The sequence below is a fragment of the Schistocerca americana genome, chromosome 2 (genome assembly GCF_021461395.2).
Source record: "Schistocerca americana isolate TAMUIC-IGC-003095 chromosome 2, iqSchAmer2.1, whole genome shotgun sequence".
Lineage (NCBI taxonomy): Eukaryota > Metazoa > Arthropoda > Insecta > Orthoptera > Acrididae > Schistocerca > Schistocerca americana.
The window spans coordinates 827,122,382-827,143,837 of record NC_060120.1 but is presented as its reverse complement, the minus strand read 5'-3'; the positions used below and the strand labels follow the sequence as shown (position 1 = coordinate 827,143,837).

General features: G+C 38.9%; 1 protein-coding gene across 1 annotated transcript in view; it reads right to left on the bottom strand.

The window, feature by feature from the left end:
• Nucleotides 1–787: 787 nt before the first annotated feature.
• LOC124595455 (UDP-glucose:glycoprotein glucosyltransferase) overlaps nt 788–21,456 on the bottom strand; it is a 127,611-nt gene continuing 106,942 nt past the window's right edge. The window contains exons 20-25 of the mRNA XM_047134202.1: nt 21,217–21,391; nt 17,250–17,432; nt 12,230–12,505; nt 4,446–4,562; nt 4,158–4,317; nt 788–4,058 (exon numbers count right to left, since the gene is read on the bottom strand). Of these exons, the coding sequence (XP_046990158.1) occupies nt 4,030–4,058; nt 4,158–4,317; nt 4,446–4,562; nt 12,230–12,505; nt 17,250–17,432; nt 21,217–21,391 (940 nt within the window). The 3' untranslated portion in view covers nt 788–4,029. The remainder of the gene's footprint in view (nt 4,059–4,157; nt 4,318–4,445; nt 4,563–12,229; nt 12,506–17,249; nt 17,433–21,216; nt 21,392–21,456) is intronic.

Below are 21,456 nucleotides of genomic sequence, written 5' to 3'. Positions count from 1 at the left end.
ACCAAAGCTAACTAAGAAAAACACAGTCGTTTAGAATATCAATGCTAATTTGCAATTGATTTGAGGATTTAATGGTATGAAGGACCATCTTGTATGGAGAGTCAACAGCTGATATAAAAGTAACCTGAATTAACTACAGCCCTGTAGGTATCACTTCTGTAGGGATTATGAAAACAAGCTTAGACGTACTTCAGGATGGTGTGTGTGTGTGTGTGTGTGTGTGTGTGTGTGTGTGTGTGTGTGTGTGTGTGTGTGTGTGTGTACACATACATCTCAAGACTAGAGTTGTCACTGGCTAGTCCTGGCATGCCTCTTTTCACCTGCAGGAAGTCCATCCACTACAACAGCTTGATGCAAATGGTAATTATTATTCATTTAGTTAAATACTTGAGCAACTGCTCATCTGGGAAGTCATACACAGAATTGTATAACTTAATGTCTCTAAAATTATGAATACCATATTCCCCTCACCACCAATGAGCATGTGAATCTCCATAGTCTCATTTAATATGTCATCTCACCATGAAGGACTCTACCACCATTAATAAAGGTCTCTTTCCATTATGTTCATGTGGTTGTACCAATTACCACTGAACTTTCAGATAGAAGAGAGATTCTCATCAACACCTAACTGAAGCAGGGACCATCTGTGAAGTGTGCCTTTCTCCACTCATTCATATTCAAATCTCTGTGTTGCTGATTCCACAATTAACAGGCCGTCACTGTGCTGCCATGTGTGTGATACACACTGCTGGATATTTAAATCAAAGAGCAGAAAATACATGCCTTACTACCAAAAATAATTAAAAATTTATTCAAAAGTCAAAAATAGCTTCATCCACAAGTGTTTTGATACATGCAATCATGATTCATCCACAAATGAGTAGCTAATTTCTTACTACAATATCACCAAACTGTTACAATGTTTTCATTCCAATGCAGAAGAAATCACTTTCACAACAATTTCACATCCTTACTATATGATGCACAAATCAAAATCTTCAGGTACATGGGGCAAAAACTCCTTTCCAATGCCTCTCATACACTCACTATAAGCACAGTCTTAACATCACAAATGGTGGACATAAAACCACAGTTGTTCTCTATAAATTTCAGTGCACATTCCTTTGATTTTCCATAAATTCACTACAGATTTAACACTGCATTAAACTACAATACATTTAGAATATTTAGGACCATAAAAGTAGTAGTATTCTCCATCTGAGAAACTTAACAATATTGCAACAGATTTAAATACATAAATAGCAAACAAAGAGAAAAAGGAGGAGACATATCTACCCTTGAAATCACTGAACACCCAGAGTGCTGTATTAAAAATATAAGCAACAAGATTTAACAATAATTTTGGAGAATATTGTAAATTAAATAAACACATATGTATTTTGTTCACACATAGAAGATTGCCAATGTTAACTGAATTCACTGTGACACAGAGTATGAACAGATCTATTATTAGTTTTTTCTGCATTTATGCAAATAAAAATCATTAAATAAGGCAAGTCCATAACACAGATGCACATTTTGCATCTAAAACCAATGTTTTGCAATTTATTCACTGTTCCACTCTCACATGGATGGGTGCAAAATCTGTCTTGTGCAACTTTACCCATTTTTTGTTTAAACTATTGCATATTATACTCCATTGTCAAATATTGATGTATTACGGAAAATGACAGCCCACTTCTGTGGCACAACAGAAGTCTGTTCATTTCTCATCACCTTCAAAACTACCATTGGTCACACCTCCAGCACCCCATTGTGAACTCAGTTGGGTGTCACTAATGCTCGAACGCACTGTGTCTCAAAGACAAAAGCTTTGGAACTGGATGTCTATATCTTAAGCACTGTACAATATTCCATTTCATTAACATTGGAGTTGAGAGCATATAGCCACTTCTTTAACTGTAATCTTTGTTCTTTTTCCTCTACATTGATTTTCTGGAATCATCTGACTGCTGCTGGATCTTCTATCATCATCAGTTTTCTTCTTACCAACAAAAAGAAGAAATGCTACATGTTCAGATACTTTTTGTAGTCTAATTTGGTGCAGAATGAGACTAATGTTGGGAGTGCACGTGCAAGAAATGGATAAAATAATCATTCACTGTATCAACAGGAACATTCAGATGAGAAAATTGTGAAGATAGCCATTATTGCAGATGAGAGCAAGGCTGTTACTAAAAATACTACCAGCCCCGGGTTATACATATGGTGACACTTTTGGATGAAACCTTGAATAATATAGGCAGAACAAAAAAGTATGAAGTGGGTGGATGAACTTTGTTAAATGTGCAGATGATCGAGTGGTCCTAGCATAAAGAGACTATACTCAAAAACTGGTGGATGCAATAAGAAAATAGAGAAAAAAAAATTAGAATAAATATCAACTGGTGGATGCAATAATAAAATAGAGAAAAAAAATTAGAATAAATATCAACATTTTCACGACAAGGGTAGTGAAAAAACAAATACTGCTCTACAAATGAAATATAATAGGAAAAGAAACTTGAGGAAGTTAATGCTTGCATTTACTTAGATAGATATGGAAGTTGTCTGGAGAAATTATTTGAAGTGGAATTACAGATGATTCAAAAACTTGTGGAATCAGGAAGAAAGAGAGAAACTTTGATTTTTTTTTTTTAATTTGGCTGCACACTACAGAAAAGAGAATTAAACCTGTTGACCAAACAAAGATTGAGGTAGTTGGGTGAAGCAAACGAGAGCCCTCCTTAAGCACATTATAAAGAGGAACGCAAACTGGGATGGACGCAACATTGAGAAAAACTCTTTGTAGAAAATTACTGTTAAAGGAAAAAGAAACAGAGTCAGAAAGAGAGGGCATGCTGATAGATGAGAATGAAGGAAAGTCACATCGAGAACTAAAGGAAATAGAAAGAAATAGGACATCACAGAAAACATAGTTCGGCTTACAAATGAAGATGAAAATGATGACAATGACTGAACTGTTGGCAGAATGTTCCAACAACTGTAAACATGGACTTGGTGACTGTGTCGCAAAATAGTGTCATGCACCTGTGTCACTTGGACATGTAGTGTAGTATACAATAAAATTTACTTGGCTTGCTGTAATTTTGTGTAACTTACTTTTTGAAGTCCTCTTGTATAATACACCTATTATCTTTTCAACTAAGACTGAAAGAGTGATTTGTGTCTTAATGTTGATCTGATTGTGATAAGAAATATACAGACACAACCAACTGACATTCAGTTTTTTAAAGTAGAAAGGCATTGAACCTCCTTCAAATAAATTGTAACACTGAATTTACATGTCAGAATAATATAAAGATAGAAAATAAACAGATACAAACCAAATTTTGTTTTATAAGCAGCCCACCATCTGTCCACATGTGGCTGAGGCTTCAGTTTACACTAAAGGCCTACTTACTTGGCAAGAAACAGAAAACCATATCGAAGTTTGACAACTGATGAAAAACTTTTTCTCCAAATTGTCTTTGATGTAATTAAGGTTACATGTAAATTAAGAGTGTATAGACACACATTTTTTTAGTCTTCAAGCTGCACAAAAAAACAAGTGAAAAATGCTGCCACAGTCTCAATTTCAAAATCTACAAGGTCAAGCAAACTGCTGGAAGAAGGACTATGAAAACCTGTATCGGACTGGTTATGTGCAGCAAAAAGTTTTGTTCCCTAATGATGCTACTCTTTATTAATCATGTCCTATAGTTATGTCTGCGGTTTTTCCTCTCAAGTCCCTTAAAACATACCTACCACACTGTTTGCAAGTATTCACATTTCATACAAATAATGTTTAAGACATCCAACAGCACACAGAAAGAGCTTTCTTTGATTTGCGCTTAATACCAGAGATCAAAGACTTCTTGCACCAGTTGCTAAAAATACTGTTTTTGTTTCATTTATTTACAGATTAAATTACCTGAAGAGCTGAGAATAGAGGACACTCATTCATATAACAACAATCTTACAGTCACAGAAAACATATAACACACTAACCACCAACAGGAACTGTCATAATTCAGAATGTACACTGTGTAGATCTGTAACAAAAAGGGAGAATATTACAATATGGTTATTTACATATTAACTGTAAAATAATTAGTTAATATGACAGCCTAATTAATGAAATTATACATTACTTGGCTCTATTCGAACACCTTCAATGTTGATACCCTCTTCTGTGTGTGTTTCATCAATCTTCTTTTGGAGTTTTTTAATTTCTTCATCGTACTCTTTCCATTCTGAAATGATTCTATTGGCTGCAGTCAATTTTGCTTCCTTTGTCAGTGGGTTGTTACACTGTTAAATACATTGCTGAGTTAGTTACAGATACAAAAGAGTTTTACACATTAACAAAATACTAAGATAAACTTGCATGATTTGAGTATTGCCTAAAATACAGATGTCATGCACATATCTATACTTACTAGATCAATTGTTTTAGCATATTTCTTGGAGTCATCATCACACCAAGTTTCACACCACAGCCATTCCTGAGGCAAAGATTTTATGGCAACCTGATGGATCATATTATTTGGTAGATCCTGAAAAGAAATAAAATAAAAATTTTGTTTATTGTTTGACAATAATAATACATAATAATTAGAATAATTTTCTATACTTTAATTCACTACAGGGAGTATACATTACAACTGTATCCACCTTCCCAAAATGTTTACATCAGTATTTGAAAGGCATAAATAATAATTAAAACAGTACTCAATCTAAGCATATATATAAAACAAAGATGCTGTAACTTACGAAACGAGAACGCGCTGGTAGACAGACACAATAAAAAACTCTGTACTTCCGCCTTGACTGACATCTCTGCCCAAACTCTTTCTCTTTGCCTTTACACATGTCTGCTTGTGTCTGTATATGTGCAGATGGATGTGTGTGTGTGTGTGTGTGTGTGTGTGTGTGTGTGTGTGTGTGTGTGAGAGAGAGAGAGAGAGAGAGAGAGAGAGAGAGAGAGAGTGTGTGTATACCTGTCCCTTTTCCCCCCTAAGGTAAGTCTTTCCACTCCCGGGATTGGAATGACTCCTTACCCTCTCCCTTAAAACCCACATCCTTTCATCTTTCCCTCTCCTTCCCTCTTTCCTGACGAAGGAAACATTGGTTGCAAAAGCTTGAATTTTGTGTGTATGTATGTGTATCTATCGACCTGCCAGCACTTTCGTATGGTGTCACATCATCTTTGTTTTTTTATATATATATATATATATATATATATAACGGTGATGTGACTTACCAAACGAAAGCGCTGGCATGTCGATAGACACACAAACATACACACAAAATTCAAGCTTTCGCAACCAACGGTTGCTTCGTCAGGAAAGAGGGAAGGAGAGGGAAAGACGAAAGGATGTGGGTTTTAAGGGGGAGGGTAAGGAGTCATTCCAATCCCAGGAGCGGAAAGACTTACCTTAGGGGGAAAAAAGGACAGGTATACACTCGCGCGCACGCACGCGCACACACACACACACACACACACACACACACACACACACACACACACCTACAGGCCAACCGCAAATTAGACCAGCACGCCACCCTCCACCTCAAAAAACTATCCAATCTCCTGGTTTCCCATCTCTGGAAAGGCAACTCACTCACCCTTCACAATCTTTCCAACAAACCTCCACCTCCTCTCATTGCACACACACCCAGTCTCTCCCATTTATTTTCATTTTCATTTCAGCCTCGTGTTACACTTTCCGCCTTCTAATACCATGTCACCCTCACAACATCCCCACAATGACCCCATTAAGTTTTATTTACATTCACTCCGCAAACATGCCTTCACCCTAGCCAGATTACGCTCCCATATTTTATTTTCTCAGGCTTGTCTGACATTTGGCATTACCCCCAAAGGCCTCACACTTAAAGTTCCCATCTCTGGCTGTAACCCTTCTTTCCATCAGTCCCTATACAAGTTCCAAACTGAACAATCCATTGCCCTCACCCACCTAATCCCTCACCTACACATCAACTCAGCCAATGAACACACCCATTAAGTCCCATCAAAGTCCTCAATCTTTCCTCTCCCACAACCACACCGGCTGTTCATAGCATCCTCCTACAGGCCAACGGCAAATTAGAACAGCACGCCACCCTCCACGTCAAAAAACTATCCAATCTCCTGGTTTCCCACCTCCGGAAAGGCAACTCACTCACCTTTCACAACCTTTCCAGTAAACCTCAACCTCCTCTCATTGCACACACACCCAGTCTCTCCCATCTACTCAATCTTCCACTTCCAGCTCCACTCCCCCCAAAACCTCAAAATTCCAATCAACACAATCCGGAACCACAACACCCTAATTCAGTAGTTAACCTTTCCTCCAAACCTCTCTCCCAATCCGAAACCTCTGTCCTATCCAAAGGCCTCACCTTCAGGCCCACTCCCAGATTCAACCAAACAGCGCTTGTCGAAGATTTACTGTCCTACACCCGTACTCTCTGCTGGAAATATCGCTTTGCCACGAAGAAAAATGATCCTAATCCTACTCCTAATGATCCAACTCCCCAAGACACTATCCAAATTGAACCCTGCCTGGAACAGTTCCGTCCTCCACCACAGCAGGACCCACTTTCTCTTCCTCAAAATCACCCTCTCCAAACCTTCCAGGAATTTCTGACCTCCAGCCTTGCCTCTCAATCCTTCTTAAAAAACCTTAATCCTACTCCCAACATCACCACTGCTGAAGCCCAGGCTATCAGTGATCTGAAGGCTGACCGATCCATCATCATTCTACCGTTGGACAAGGGTTCCATGACCGTGGTACTTGATCGTCGGGAGTATGTGGCTGAGGGACTGCGTCAGCTTTCAGATAAAACTACATACAAAGTTTGCCAAGGTAATCCCATTCCTGATGTCCAGGACGAGCTTCAAGGAATCCTCAGAACCTTAGGCCCCCTACAAAACCTTTCACCTGACTCCATCAACCTCCTGACCCCACCAACACCCCGCACCCCTACCGTCTACCTTCTTCCTAAAATTCACTTCTACCTTCTTCCTAAAATTCACAAAAACAATCATCCCGGCCGCCCCATTGTAGCTGGTTACCAAGCCCCCACAGAACGTATCTCTGCCTACGTAGATCAACACCTTCAACCCATTACATGCAGTCTCCCACCCTTCATCAAAGACACCAACCACTTTCTCGAACGCCTGGAATCCTTACCCAGTCTGTTACCCCCAGAAACCATCCTTGTAACCATTGATGCCACTTCCTTATACACAAATATTCCACACGTCCAGGGCGTCGCTGCGATGGAGCACTTCCTTTCACGCCGATCACCTGCCACCCTATCTAAAACCTCTTTCCTCATTACCTTAGCCAGCTTCATCCTGACTCTCAACTTCTTCACTTTCGAAGGCCAGACATACCAACAATTAAAGGGAACAGCCATGGGTACCAGGATGGCCCCCTCGTATGCCAACCTATTCATGGATCACTTAGAAGAAGCCTTCTTGGTTACCCAGGCCTGCAAACCCAAATTTTAGTACAGATATATTGATGACATCTTCATGATCTGGACTCACAGTGAAGAAGAACTCCAGAATTTCCTCTCCACCCTCAACTCCTTTGGTTCCATCAGATTCACCTGATCCTACTCCAAATCCCATGCCACTTTTCTTGATGTTGACCTCCACCTGTCCAATGGCCAGCTTCACATGTCCGTCCACATCAAACCCACCAACAAGCAACAGTACCTCCATTATGACAGCTGCCACCCATTCCATATCAAACGGTCCCTTCCCAACAGCCTAGGTCTTCGTGGCAAACGAATCTGCTCCAGTCCAGAATCCCTGAACCATTACACCAACAACCTGAAAACAGCTTTCGCATCCTGCAACTACCCTCCCGACCTGGTATAGAAGCAAATTACCAGAGCCACTTCCTCATCCCCTCAAACCCAGAACCACCCACAGAAGAACCCCAAAAGTGCCCCACTTGTGACAGGATACTTTCCGGGACTGGATCAGACTCTGAATGTGGCTCTCCAGCAGGGATACGACTTCCTCAAATCCTGCCCTGAAATGAGATCCATCCTTCATGAAATCCTCCCCACTCCACCAAGAGTGTCTTTCCGCCGTCCACCTAACCTTCGTAACCTCTTAGTTCATCCCTATGAAATCCCCAAACCACCTTCCCTACCCTCTGGCTCCTACCCTTGTAACCGCCCCCGGTGTAAAACCTGTCCCATGCACCCTCCCACCACCACCTACTCCAGTCCTGTAACCCGGAAGGTGTACACAATCAAAGGCAGAGCCACGTGTGAAAGTACCCACGTGATTTACCAACTGACCTGCCTACACTGTGAAGCTTTCTATGTGGGAATGACCAGCAACAAACTGTCCATTCGCATGAATGGTCACAGGCAGACAGTGTTTGTTGGTAATGAGGATCACCCTGTGGCTAAACATGCCTTGGTGCACAGCCAGCACATCTTGGCACAGTGTTACACCGTCCGGGCTATCTGGATACTTCCCACTAACACCAACCTGTCAGAACTCCGGAGATGGGAACTTGCCCTTCAGTATACCCTCTCTTCTCATTATCCGTCAGGCCTCAACCTCCGCTAATTTCAAGTTGCCGCCGCTCATACCTCACCTGTCATTCAACAACATCTTTGCTCCGTACTTCCACCTCGACTGACATCCCCGCCCAAACTCTTTTCCTTTACAAATGTCTGCTTGAGTCTGTGTATGTGCAGACGAATATGTGTGCGTTTGGCGACATTGGCCGGGAGGCCCCTTACAGGGCAGGTCCGGCTGCCTTGGTGCAGGTCTTTTTACATTAGAAGCAGCTAATGTCAGGTGACTACTACCTGGGATTACGATATTAGCAGTTTTAGTTTAGGTTGTGGATCAAATTGTATGATGCACTCTTTGAGGATATAAAATAGTGTCAGGGGTGCTTCACAGATACACTTGGGATAGTCCTTTTGCAGCAGGATGAATTCATAATCAAGTTTGGTACACCTCAAATCAGGTTGCAAAAAAAATATGTCTCCTTTTTTGAGGGGTTAGGAGTGAAATCTGCATCTGCTTAGTAGTGTCTTTCATCACTTCAAGAATTCTATAATGTGCTGTAGTCATTCTATATCACATCAGTAAAAGGTATCACAGATGTGACCTTACATGAGTGTCTGGGGTTCCCAGTCGTTTTCATTGTGGTTGTATCCCTGGCTAATTTGTCAGTAAGTTCATTGCCTGGTATGTTCATACGGCCAGGCATCCAAAGGTAAGTGATGGTAATTCCTACTCTGTGCAGATTGTGCAGTATGCCACAAATATTAGAGAACAATATGTTCCGTGTTTACCAATCTATTGCCTGCAGTCTACTTGAGAAATTATCACACATGAGAAAGTATAGATGAGAAGAGTCCTGAGTTGTTGTGAAGCTCTATCTGGGAAAGAGTTGTTCACGGCCACTTACATATATGTAAGTACGGACACCATCATCTGTAAATACAGTAAAATGAGGGTAATCATGATGGATTGAGTAAAATATTCATTGGTAAATAGTGGGTTTTGTATTTCCCTTGGAGCCAAAGAGCATACCCAGCTGTGTTACTGACAGGAACATACCACATGTTGTGCTTCTGCATGAGTATGCGGAGTTCACTCCATGCAGCAGCTGTGAACACAAAAGTCAGCCCCCGATCTACAATATTTCCAAACTGGGGCAAAAACTTTATACTGGTGCCCCACTGTCAAAAACCAACTGGGATGTGTTTCAAAATCATATGAATAATCAATAAACCAATGTGTGCTGGATGCTAGATGCTTTGTGAAACAAGGTTTTTTTATTCAAAAATAAGAATTTGGTGCCCCCTGAATTGCTGCCAGGGGCAGATACCCCGTTCCCCCCCAAAGCAATCAATAACAGTTCAGAAACACACTAAAAAACACAAAGAGAATAGGAAATAAATGGCCTGAAGACTACAAGAGAGAACACAGCTAGTGTATGAGGAGAATTTGGGAAGAATGAACAAGCAACAAAATAATCTTGACCAATAAAGTTCAAAAGCTCTCTTAAAAGAGAATATTCCAAAACAATATCTATCTATCTATCTCTCTATCTCTCTCTACACACACACACACACACACACACACACACACACACACACACACACACAAATATATTTTATCTGTTGTATGCAGCCTATAACTGGACGAATTCAGAGAGATTTGATTGTCCAGTACTTCTGTAAAATTTACTCACAGAATTTCCTTTTTTGGCTCTTACTACATCCTTGTCCAGATACAATACCAGTAGTAAGTTGGAAAGTAGTTGTGTTGCAAACAAGGCAGTGTGGTCTACATTACCAACAATTTCGTAGTTGAAACTAAAAAATATAACTAGTATAAAAGCAAACTCTATAAAATATAATTAGTATAAATATCATTTCATCTCTTGGCGAGTTCTTTATGTGAAACTTTCAAAAAAATTCTTGTTTTGCAGTTCTGTTTATTCATTTAGAATTTTATTTGCCTAATTTTTTCATATGAGTAAAGATTTCTACTTATTCAAAGTTGTCGAGATATCTGCCTTTATCAGTTGTGTATAAAACTGACAGGCACTGTGATATATCTGCCACTTCATAATTTTGTTCTTCAAGACATGTACTGAATGCCGATGGATTACTTTCACTATTAATAATGTATTCAATAAATCTCGTTTTAAATTTTTTCCCTATTTGGCCTATTTTCCCAAAATCCATGAGAGACTGCCACCCCAACAGAGTATCACCACGAGACTGACCAACAGAAAGATGTCAGGAGAACTTCTCGATGAACCTGTAACAGGCTAAGATACCCAAAATTTGGAAGGAGGAAATAGGTTTTTTTTTTTTTACTTTATGAACTCTAGAACGAGAAAATGCTGTTTATTTTTTTAGCAAATGGCATGTGGGTGCTCTTATTATGTCTTAGAGCTGAATCCAATTTTTAGATTTGTTTATTGTAGGACATGCTGGATTTTATCGATACTTATTCCCAATGAAGTAAGACACTGTATTTGTCTCTTTTTTAAATTTTGTGATTGGTTAGGTGTGATTTCATCTCTATCAAATGCAAAACAAAGAGTAGAGCCAATACAGTGTCTTACCTTATTGGGGGACAAGAATCAGATAAAATCCAGTACGACCTATAAATACAAAACCACAAATTGTTCAAATGTGTGTGAAATCTTATGGGACTTAACTGCTACGGTCATCAGTCCCTAAGCTTACACACTACTTAACCTAAATTATCCTAAGGAAAAACACACACACACCCATGCCCGAGGGAGTACTCGAACCTCCGCCGGGACCAGCCACACAGTCCCTGACTGCAGCGCCTTAGACCGCTCAGCTAATACCTCACGGTCCACAAATTGTATCCAGGTCACAGAACAGAGAGAAACAAAGAGAACATGCGAGCCATTTGCTACAACAACCCACAAAATTTTCTCAATCCAAAGTTTTTAAACTAAAATGTAACTACTGTGAAAAAATATATACTGAGCAAATAGGGACAAATTTTAAAATGAGATTTCATGAACCGATGCTTAATACTGAAAATAATCCATTAGCATTCAGTACACATATCAAAGAACAAAATCACAAATCCTACACAAAGAACTTATGACATGAAATGACCTCAAACTACACACAATAGCATAATTTACAATTCATTTTTAGATTATATTTTTATATATTTTACTTTCAATATTCTAAACAACAAAAGTAAACAAATAAAATCAATGTACGCTTCCCCCAAGTCATAGAAAACAATATGTACATTATGCACGATACAGATAGCATGAATGTACAATACTGCTATCTTTGGCCACAAAATACATCACTAGTCACGTGAACCATGCTGCCTCATCTGGAACATGACAATTTTCCAACTGATGTCGGTACTGTTAACTGGGTGTGGACATCCTAAATGCCAACTAAACGTAAAGTTATATAAAGCTTAAAAAATAGAAATTCTCTATAAGGACACAAGAGTAAATCATACTTAAGTACTGGGTAACCTAATCCAAAAATTGTGAATGCAACCCTTAGTGAGCTACATATACCACATAAAATATTGTGTATCTTGTGCAGGACCACTGAAAATGAGCATGTAGTCTGATCTGCGTAAATAAACAATAAAACAAGCGGACACACAAGGATCATCTAAAGCTTATGTAAATGATTATCTTACCTGATCCAGGTTAGAGAGGGAGTTGGGATCTTGGCTAAGAGCCTGATACTGACCCCTGAGCCGATCACCAGCTGCTATTCGACGGAATCTACGCAGATCTACAACATAGAGTGCACTAATATGATACCGGCGCCCTTGCAAGTGGTTACGCCAATAGCCCTGTTTCCAGAATCTGAAACCATCCATTTCACGTCTACTCTCACAAAATGGTGTATAGCCATATGGAGCTCCTCCAAGATCAAGTTGTTGTAGCTCACGCATATCTGCTCGAACAACCTGTAACAAATGTGAATGCTCTCTTATCTTCAACAGACTGCATAATTAACTCCTGGCACAAGAAAAATTATAACACATATTCTCCTCCTCTTTTTAACTTAAGTGTTGAATACTAAAAAAAATTTCAGTCTCTTCTATCTGTAGGCCACCTCATCTCAACTGATCAATTTTAAACACTTTACTGTTTAGCATTCGTTGATATATTTGACATGCATAGCAAGGAAAATGACTTGCACACTTGATAATCCAAAGCCGTAATAGCCACGCTGTTTAGCGTCCAAGTTATAAGGCAATCATTAAAAACAGAAACTGATTTCTTGCAGTTTATGTCCTCATATGTAATTGTAGAATGAACTAAACTATGTGTCATCTCTGGATTATGTACTCTAAATTAACAAGATTTATGAAAGAAAATGGACATTTACTTGAGATTTGTTTAAACAGAAATAACTCTCATGGGACTAACTGACACACACATTCGAAAACACAACAGAACAAGCAGTTCCTTGTTTAATTTCTTTTCGCAGAAGCAAATGTAACAGTGCTTGAGGGAAGAGAAAGTTACCTTAACCCCAGATCATGATGAACAGACTAAGTGCAGTGAAGGAATCTTAAGTCACTATGATTTAATACCTAAGACTGAATGTTCAAAACAGTGCTGTGTTCAATAGCACTGGTCAATATTTTCCACAATTACAGAACAAACGGTGTCCACACATAGGTGAGTCTGATAGTTGCAATGGCACTTAGCTGTATCATCAGTTCCAGAATTTTACCTGCATGTGCGCCTAGAAAGTTTATACAGACCAAAAAATATATATAATTACATAAAATTATTATTTACTTTTCCATTTTCTCACCTAGCTGTTATTAATCCTCATGTGACTTTTGAAGACACCCTCAATATTAGATTTCTAAGTATCAATGATGGCCAAAAATATATGATATTGCTCCCCTCCCTCACACTCAACAAATGATGCATTATTCTGAAACTATATATGTACTTTTCTCATTTCTTTACTTCATGTAATAGGTGTTGTAACTATTTCATCTGGGACTCTCATGTAGTTACCTATATTGTACAGGCAGTGCTCTACCAAGTGAGGCAACCAAGTATGACTCTGAGATTAATCTTTTCAATAACAACTTCAATTCTTCCTAAAGGCAAATGTTTGGGTTTAAGTTCCAATCTGACAAAGGCTTTCAACTAGTTACACAAATCAAAATTGCCTTCTGTTTTCAAACACTGTACTCTGAAATGTAATTCTTCCACCTTTTTACTAAACACCCACTGCACCCTGAAGATGAATTTTCCATTTCATTATTTCATTCATCCTGTAGCTGATGGCAAATGTTCATCAGAGACAAGAGTATCACCAGGAATTCCACAGAGAAGTGTGATAGGATCAGTCTTACTCTCTGTATACATAAGTGATCTGACGGATAAGATGAGCATCAAGCTGCAGCTGTTTGCTGATGACACTGTGGTATACAGGAAAATGTTATCTTTGAGTATCTATAGGAGGATACAAGATGAGTTTGACAGACTTTCTAGTTGGCGTGGCAAATGGCAGCTTGCTCCAAATGTAGGAAAATGTAAGTTAATGCAATGAGTATGAAAACAATCCCATAATGTTCTAGTACAGCATCAGTAGTGATTTGCTTGGCACAATCACATTGATTAAACATCTAGGTATAACAGTGAAAGTTGCTATGAAATGGAATGAGCACATAAAGATGATAGTAGGAAAGGCAAATGGTCGACTTAGCTTTATTGGGAGAATTTTGGTAAAGTGTGGTTTATCTATAAAGGAGACTGGCTACAGAACCCTAATACAGCCCTTTCTCAAATGCTGCTCAGCTATTTGGGATGCCTGCCAGGTCAGATTAAAGGAAGACATCAGAGCAATTGAAAGGCAGGCTGTCAGATTTGTTACTGGAAGGTTCCATCAACATGCAAGTATTATGGTTATGGTTCCCAAAACCATACAGTAATCCCTGGAAGAAACACAACATTCTTTTTGGGAAACCCTAATGAAAAAAAATTTAGAAGACTGGAATTTTAAGCTAACAGCAGAATGATTTTACCACTGCCAATTTACATTTTGTGTAAGGATCCCGAAGATGAGACAAAAGAAATTAGGACTCATACGGAGGCATACAAGGTGCGTTCCATAGGTAATGCAACCAAATTCATAAAAAATCATTTATTGAATACATTCGTGCAAATAATAAAAAATTTTCAAAATGGCACCCTCTTGCATCGATACACTTCTGGAGGCAGTGTTACCATGCCTGGAAGGCATCCTGGAATGCCTTTTCTGGAATGTCCTTTAAAGCTGATGTAACAGCACCTGAATGCTTTCAATAGTGTCCCAATGTTTTCCTTTCATGGCTCCTTTTAAGTGAGAAAACAAAAAAGAAGTGTCCCAATGTTTTCCTTTCATGACTTCTTTTAACTGAGAAAACAAAAAAGAAGTCAGCGAGAGCCAGGTCAGGACTGTAGGGAGGCTGGGGTACCAATGGGGTCTGGGTCCTGGCCAGGAAGTCGTCGACAATGAAGGCACTGTGACTCGGTGCGTTGTTGTGGTGAAGTTTCCATGTGTCCTTGATGTCGCTTTGGCAGCACAAGATCCCCCTTTTCAGTGTTTTGAGCACTTCCAAGTAGAAAGCCGAGTTCATTGTAGTCCCAGTAGGTACGAAGTTGTGGTGGACAATGCCTCTGATGTCAAAGAGGACAATGAGCATGGTTTTGATCCTGGACTTGCTCATGCATGCCTTCTTGGGATGGGGCAACAATGGGGTGTGCCACTCTGAACTCTGCCTTTTTGTCTCAGAGTCGTACTCAAAAATCCACGGCTCATCGCCAGTAATAACTGAGTTTAAAAAATGAGGATCATTTTCACACACTTCCAACATTTCTCGGCACTGAAGCACTCGCATGGGCTTGTGTTTGTTGGTCAAAACTTTTGGGATGAGTTTGGCACACACCTTTCTCACGTTCAAATCTTCGTCACAATGTGGAAAACAGTTGTTTTTGACATGTTTAGAAGGCGTGCTATCAATTGAAGGCTCAGTTGTCTGTCAGAGTTCAAACAATCGTGAACACGCGTCACATTTTCGTCGACTTGTGCAGCTGATGGCCATCCACTGCAAGGTTTGTCGGTGATCTCCTCTCAACCCTCCAGGAACGGCTTGTGCCATCGGAAAACTTGTGATCTGGACAAGCAATCATTCCCAAAGGCATGCTGAAATAATGGAAACATTTCGGCGGTGGACTTCCCAAGTTTAACGCAAAATTTGATAGTGTACTGCTGCTCTACAGAATGATCCATTGTGCCATGTTACATAAACTCAAAATGGGGTTGATGGAAAAGCACGTCCTGACTCTCTGGCAGCTCGCAGCCAAATGAGACAAAGAGCATTTTGAAGCTAACACCCCCTTCCACTTAGCCCAGCTGTAGTGTACCGTTGCATCAGAAAAAAGTGGTCGCATTACTTATGGAACGCACTCTGTATAGATGGTTGTTTTTTCTCATTCTATTTGTGAGTGGGACAGAAGAGGAAATGACTAGTAGTTTTACAAGAGACCATATGGTGGCTTATAGACTATGCATGTCAATGTAGATTTGCTGCAAGGAGTCGAAAAATTCCTCTTCAATCATTCTTCTATTATATCTGATGGAGAGTATATTAACTTTATTTTTAATGGAATTCCATACTCAGATTTTTAAAATGCAGTCTTTGATCTGTCTGCCTCGTCATCTCATTTTCATTTCACCTTCTTAAATTCCTGTTTTTGCAGTTAATTATCAGCTTACTTCCTCTTACGATTCACATGTTTCATTTCCTGTTTATATTTTTTATTATATACTCCCATATTATGAAAAGGAAAGTTGCTACGCACCATATAGCGGAGATGCTGAGTCATAGATAGGCACTACGAAAAGACTGTCACTGCTTCACAACCTGTGCGATACTGATCCTTCCCACCAACACCAGCTTTTCTGAATGGCACAGGTGAGAACTTCCCTGCAATACATGCTACGTTCTTGTAGCCCTCCTGGCTTCTGCCTTCGTTAGTCACTGTCCTCAAGCATCCAGCCCCTTCCCTGTTCCCATTCCAGCACTACACAGCCATCATTCCACCAACACACCCAGTCTTTTTACTTCTCTCCTTTTCCGCTATCTCCCCTTCTCACCTCTCCCCTGTCCACCATCTAACGTGCAGCACATCACTGTCTGCCACCCCCACCATACTATCCCTCCGCATCCCTGCCCCAGCCTCCTCCTCGTCGCCACTCCCATCATGCACTGGTACTGCTGCTCGCAGTGTGGTTTCAGTTGCCTGAGACTGAAGTCGTGTGTGTGTGTGTGTGTGTGTGTGTGTGTGTGTGTGTGTGTGTGGGCACGCGAGCGCTTTAATTGTGACAATCTTTCTGTTGTGCCTATCTGCAAATCAGCATCTCCGCTATATTGTGAGTAGCAACTTTTCTTTTCATAATATTGTTATATTCCATCCTGGATTTTCCACTCTTTGATTATTATATATTCCTTTATCTTTGCAATTCTACCTAGATAATTGTGCGATACACCATTGTAAGTATCACTGAAGAACTCACTACATGATGTTACTATTAGCCCTTACATTATTGGACATATTTATCTCATCCTGATTTTTATCTGAATAACCTCTCAGAATGTAAATTCCTTTAACTTTCTCACTGAAAAGATCAATACGTACCTGATCAGCATCCACAAATATAATCTTCTTTACATCCAGTGGGAAGAGTACATCAAGAAAGAGAATTTTATAGCCCCAAATGATGCGCTGTTTCTCCGTTTGTTGATGTAACCACCTTGGCCATTTGTATTGTACCAATTCATATTCAAATCCATATTCACGTGCCATGTGAGGAAGGAAATCCTTAACAGAAAACCACCACTCTTTTTAGCAACACTACAAATACATAAACACTTTTTTAATACATGAATATCTGAGAATATGCTGTATTTAATTTACAACGGCAGGCAACAAAATTAGTACAACAGAATAAAATGGTTAAAAAACATAAAATTTAAGTGTCAGTGTTAATGGTTACCAATTGTTAACACTATGCCATACGGCGACACCACAGAGGTATTGTGCGCAAAATTGCGGTCAACAGCCAGTGACACCAGAGTGTTGTCGTGCGTCAAATAGCGATCAATGGCCTGTGACACTACAGAGGTGTCATGTGCATAGTATTGCTCAGTGACCGGCGACAGCACTTCAGTATCTTTTGCATTCTGTTGGTGTTTTGTTTAGCTAACAACAACTTACAAACTTCAATAAGCTTTTTTGTTTTTATAAGTATCTGTGACCTTTCATCATGGCAGACAAAAGAGATAATACGATTATTTACAATGAATGCACGGACGTCTTCTCTGACGTTCCAGACGACTTGGCTGATTAGGTAGAAGACATTGGATATCAAAAGAATGGAAGTGAATCAGAATTATCAGAAGATAGTGAAATACCTCCAAGAAGAATTAGGCAAACACTTTGGTTGCCACCTGATTCGGATGAATCAAAGAAGACAGTGCACAGTGGTCAGACTGATTTACCAAGGACTAACAATAAATTTGAAGGATCTCCAGGTCCAAACATATTTCCCAAAGATACACAGAGTGTCAAGGGTATCTTAGAATAATATGTTGGGAACAATCTATTTGAATATATTAGCAACTAAACCAACAAGTACTACAGTCAAAATTGCAACAGAAGGAAACTGGATTTAAAAAATGCCAAATTGTCGACATTACCGGACCCAAACTTAGAAAATGGTTTGGGCTTGCTATACTTATGGGAGTTGTAAACAAAAAAAGCAAGGATCAATGATTATTGGTGATTGAATCCATTGACTGAAACACCGATATTTCACAAAACGATGTCCCGCAACCAATTCAGACAAATATCTTTTTACATTTTTCCGACAATAACAATAAACCAGATAAAGCCAACCAGCTCTTCAAAGTGCAATTTGTAATTGATTACTTTTCCAAAAAGTTTAAAGAAACTTTTAATCAAAGTCAAAACATCTCAACTGATGAAGGAATGATGCAGTGGCATGGACAGTTAAATTTTAAAGTTTACAATCCGTCAAAAATTATGAAAATGGTATACTCATTCGGATGCTGTGCGATTCAAGTATGGGATACATTTCCTCACTCAAGATATATTCCGGTGCTGGATAGCCTTCAGAAAAAACAGTGATGGAAATATTGGCACCTTCTTATGGAAAGTGGCATCACCTCTCCATGGATAATTATTATAACACTGTAGAATTTGTAGAGAAGTTACTTGAAAAGAAAATTCGAGTTTGTGGAACGATATGGCAAAATAGAGGATTTCCAGAAAAATTAAAGCACGCAAAAGTCAATATGTTTGAAGCTTGTCATCAACGGAAGGGTGAAGTACTCGCGCAGGTATGGAGAGCTTCGAAAACTAAAATGATACGAATGATCTCTACACTACATAACGCCACTTTGACTCATACTCAAAGAAAATGTAGATGAATCAATTACACAATTAAAAAAACCTGAAAATGTGTTAACTACAACAAATACACGAAAGGAGTGGACCGGGCAGACCAATATTTGAGTTGTTATTACCCTATATACAGAAAAACTATAAAATGGTCAAAATAGGTTTGCATGTACCTCTTTAATTGCAAATTATTTAATGCATTCCATACATGTCAATATTTCAATACAGAACCCAAGAGTCTCCGATTTCACAGTTTTTTAGTGAAAGTGCCTGATTCGTGGCTAAAAGACAATGTACCTGCTTCTGAGCAAAACTTGGAGGTTGCCACTACATTGTATATGTCACCTGATCCAGTTGACAGACTTTCCAGTCACATTAAGCAACACCAATTAATACTTATTTCCGAAACAAATAAATGAAAATGAAGAAACTGCCATGTATGCTCCAAAAACAAAAAAACAAAAAAAAAGAACAACAAACTTAATGTGCAAGTCTTGTGCAGTTGCGTTACAGCTTGGAGACTGTTTTGATGCCTACCATATGAAAGACAAAACTAAGTACCAAAAATAATACAAATACATGAAACAAACAAATTTTGTTTTTATTTACGTATGTGCATCTTCGAAATTTCCTGAAAATAGGGGAACAGGGTTGAGAACTTATGAGAACTAATGATGAGATTAGTAAAACTTAACAATTTATAATCTCTCAATAATGTCAAGAACGGCCGGCAACAAGCCAAGTAATCAGAATCAGCCCGGCTGGCACCAAGCAAATCAGTTTGTACGAGACATACGGATGGCAAAGTGCGACACCACTGTGGTGTCACCAGATGGAAAAGTGTTAACTGAGAATGATGTAGTAATAGTGGAGAAAACATTGGTGATTCAGAGCTCCAGAACTATTTTCAGACTCTTAAGGAAAAGACAAGAAGTAATTTGTTATTCCTGGCTAAAATCCTGCACATAATTTGCCACATTGAAAGTGATTAAAGATCATCAAATGATTTGTTGATAAATGTTCACCATTCACACAATATACTTGTAATGCATACATGCAACAACTCTGCAGTATATCAATGAGTTCACTGATGACCTATTTAAAATTAAGTGCTTGCAATGTGAGTCCACAGTCTCTAAAATTCTTTAAATTGTGTCATTTTATTGCTGTCACAAAATTTAATGTAATCTACTGAGGTTACCTCCATTACTTGATGGTACCTCTAAAGACAGGTTAATTTACTGACTTCTTGTATCACAAACCTCCTTAATTCAATGACATACTTGTACCTCAGAGAGCTCCATGTATGGAATGGTGCAGCCATCCAGAACAAAATAAGCCTCCATTCCTTCATGGGAAATAACAAACAAGGGACAATGCCATCCAGACAGGGAGGCAATGAAGCACTATTAACAATGAAGTGCAAGTGATGAGCAAAAGAAGTAGGGATGTGTTAACAGCCAGCAGCAGTCATAATATGTAGTTTCGCGATAGGCACAATGCACGAAGTTAACACTTTGCTAGCTACCTGGCTACTAGTAGGAAGGAAATATCTATAAAATTTAAAAACGTAATAATGATTTTCCAGCCTGTCAGTTTGCTTTGTGGAAATGAATGTTCTGTTAAGCATTAGTGTGGGCAAAAATAATCTGCCTAAATTATGTACTGCCCTTATTGAGAACATAATAACACAGCAATTCTTCAGAGGCAGCAGGTCATCTTTATTGAAGCACCAATCTGTGGCAAACAATCTTCGAACACATCACTAATTCCTTTTACAGTAAACAAAAACTTCCAAGGACTTGCACAATGTGCAGGTAATTTCATTACATAGATGGAAGAAAGATAAAAACAGAATGAAGATATTTTTACAACTACTAATTTTTCATTCTGCACCTTATTTTTGTGCTTATAATACAGCCAGCAACAACAAAGAATTGAGAAATTTTTACCAGTTTCATTACGTATCAATATGTTTGAGATTTTAAATGCTGGTATATTTCACCATTAGCTTTACAGAGTACCTTTTTGTTTTGACAAACTATCTATATTTCAACAATTTTTTTTCAACAATAACAAAATTTCAGTCAACTTGATACACTTTAAAAAAATAATCACTACACCAAGACGTTCCTATCCATTTCAAAATACATATGAAACAGAATAACAAACCATTTGTTACCTTAAATGTTGGCGAGAGATAATTTTTCAGAAACCAGAATTTGACTGGTGTTTTCGTATGCTTCAGGACACTTAGCATCATAATGCGTAAGAAGCGTTCATATAAGTGTCCTGACGCCAAAGAAAAAATATTCAATTTATCTTCTACCTCATCATCAGACTTCGATCCAAATGTGCTGTAAAGGTGAAATGGCCATAAGTAATTTGCAATAATAGCAACAACAACAACAAAAATAATAAT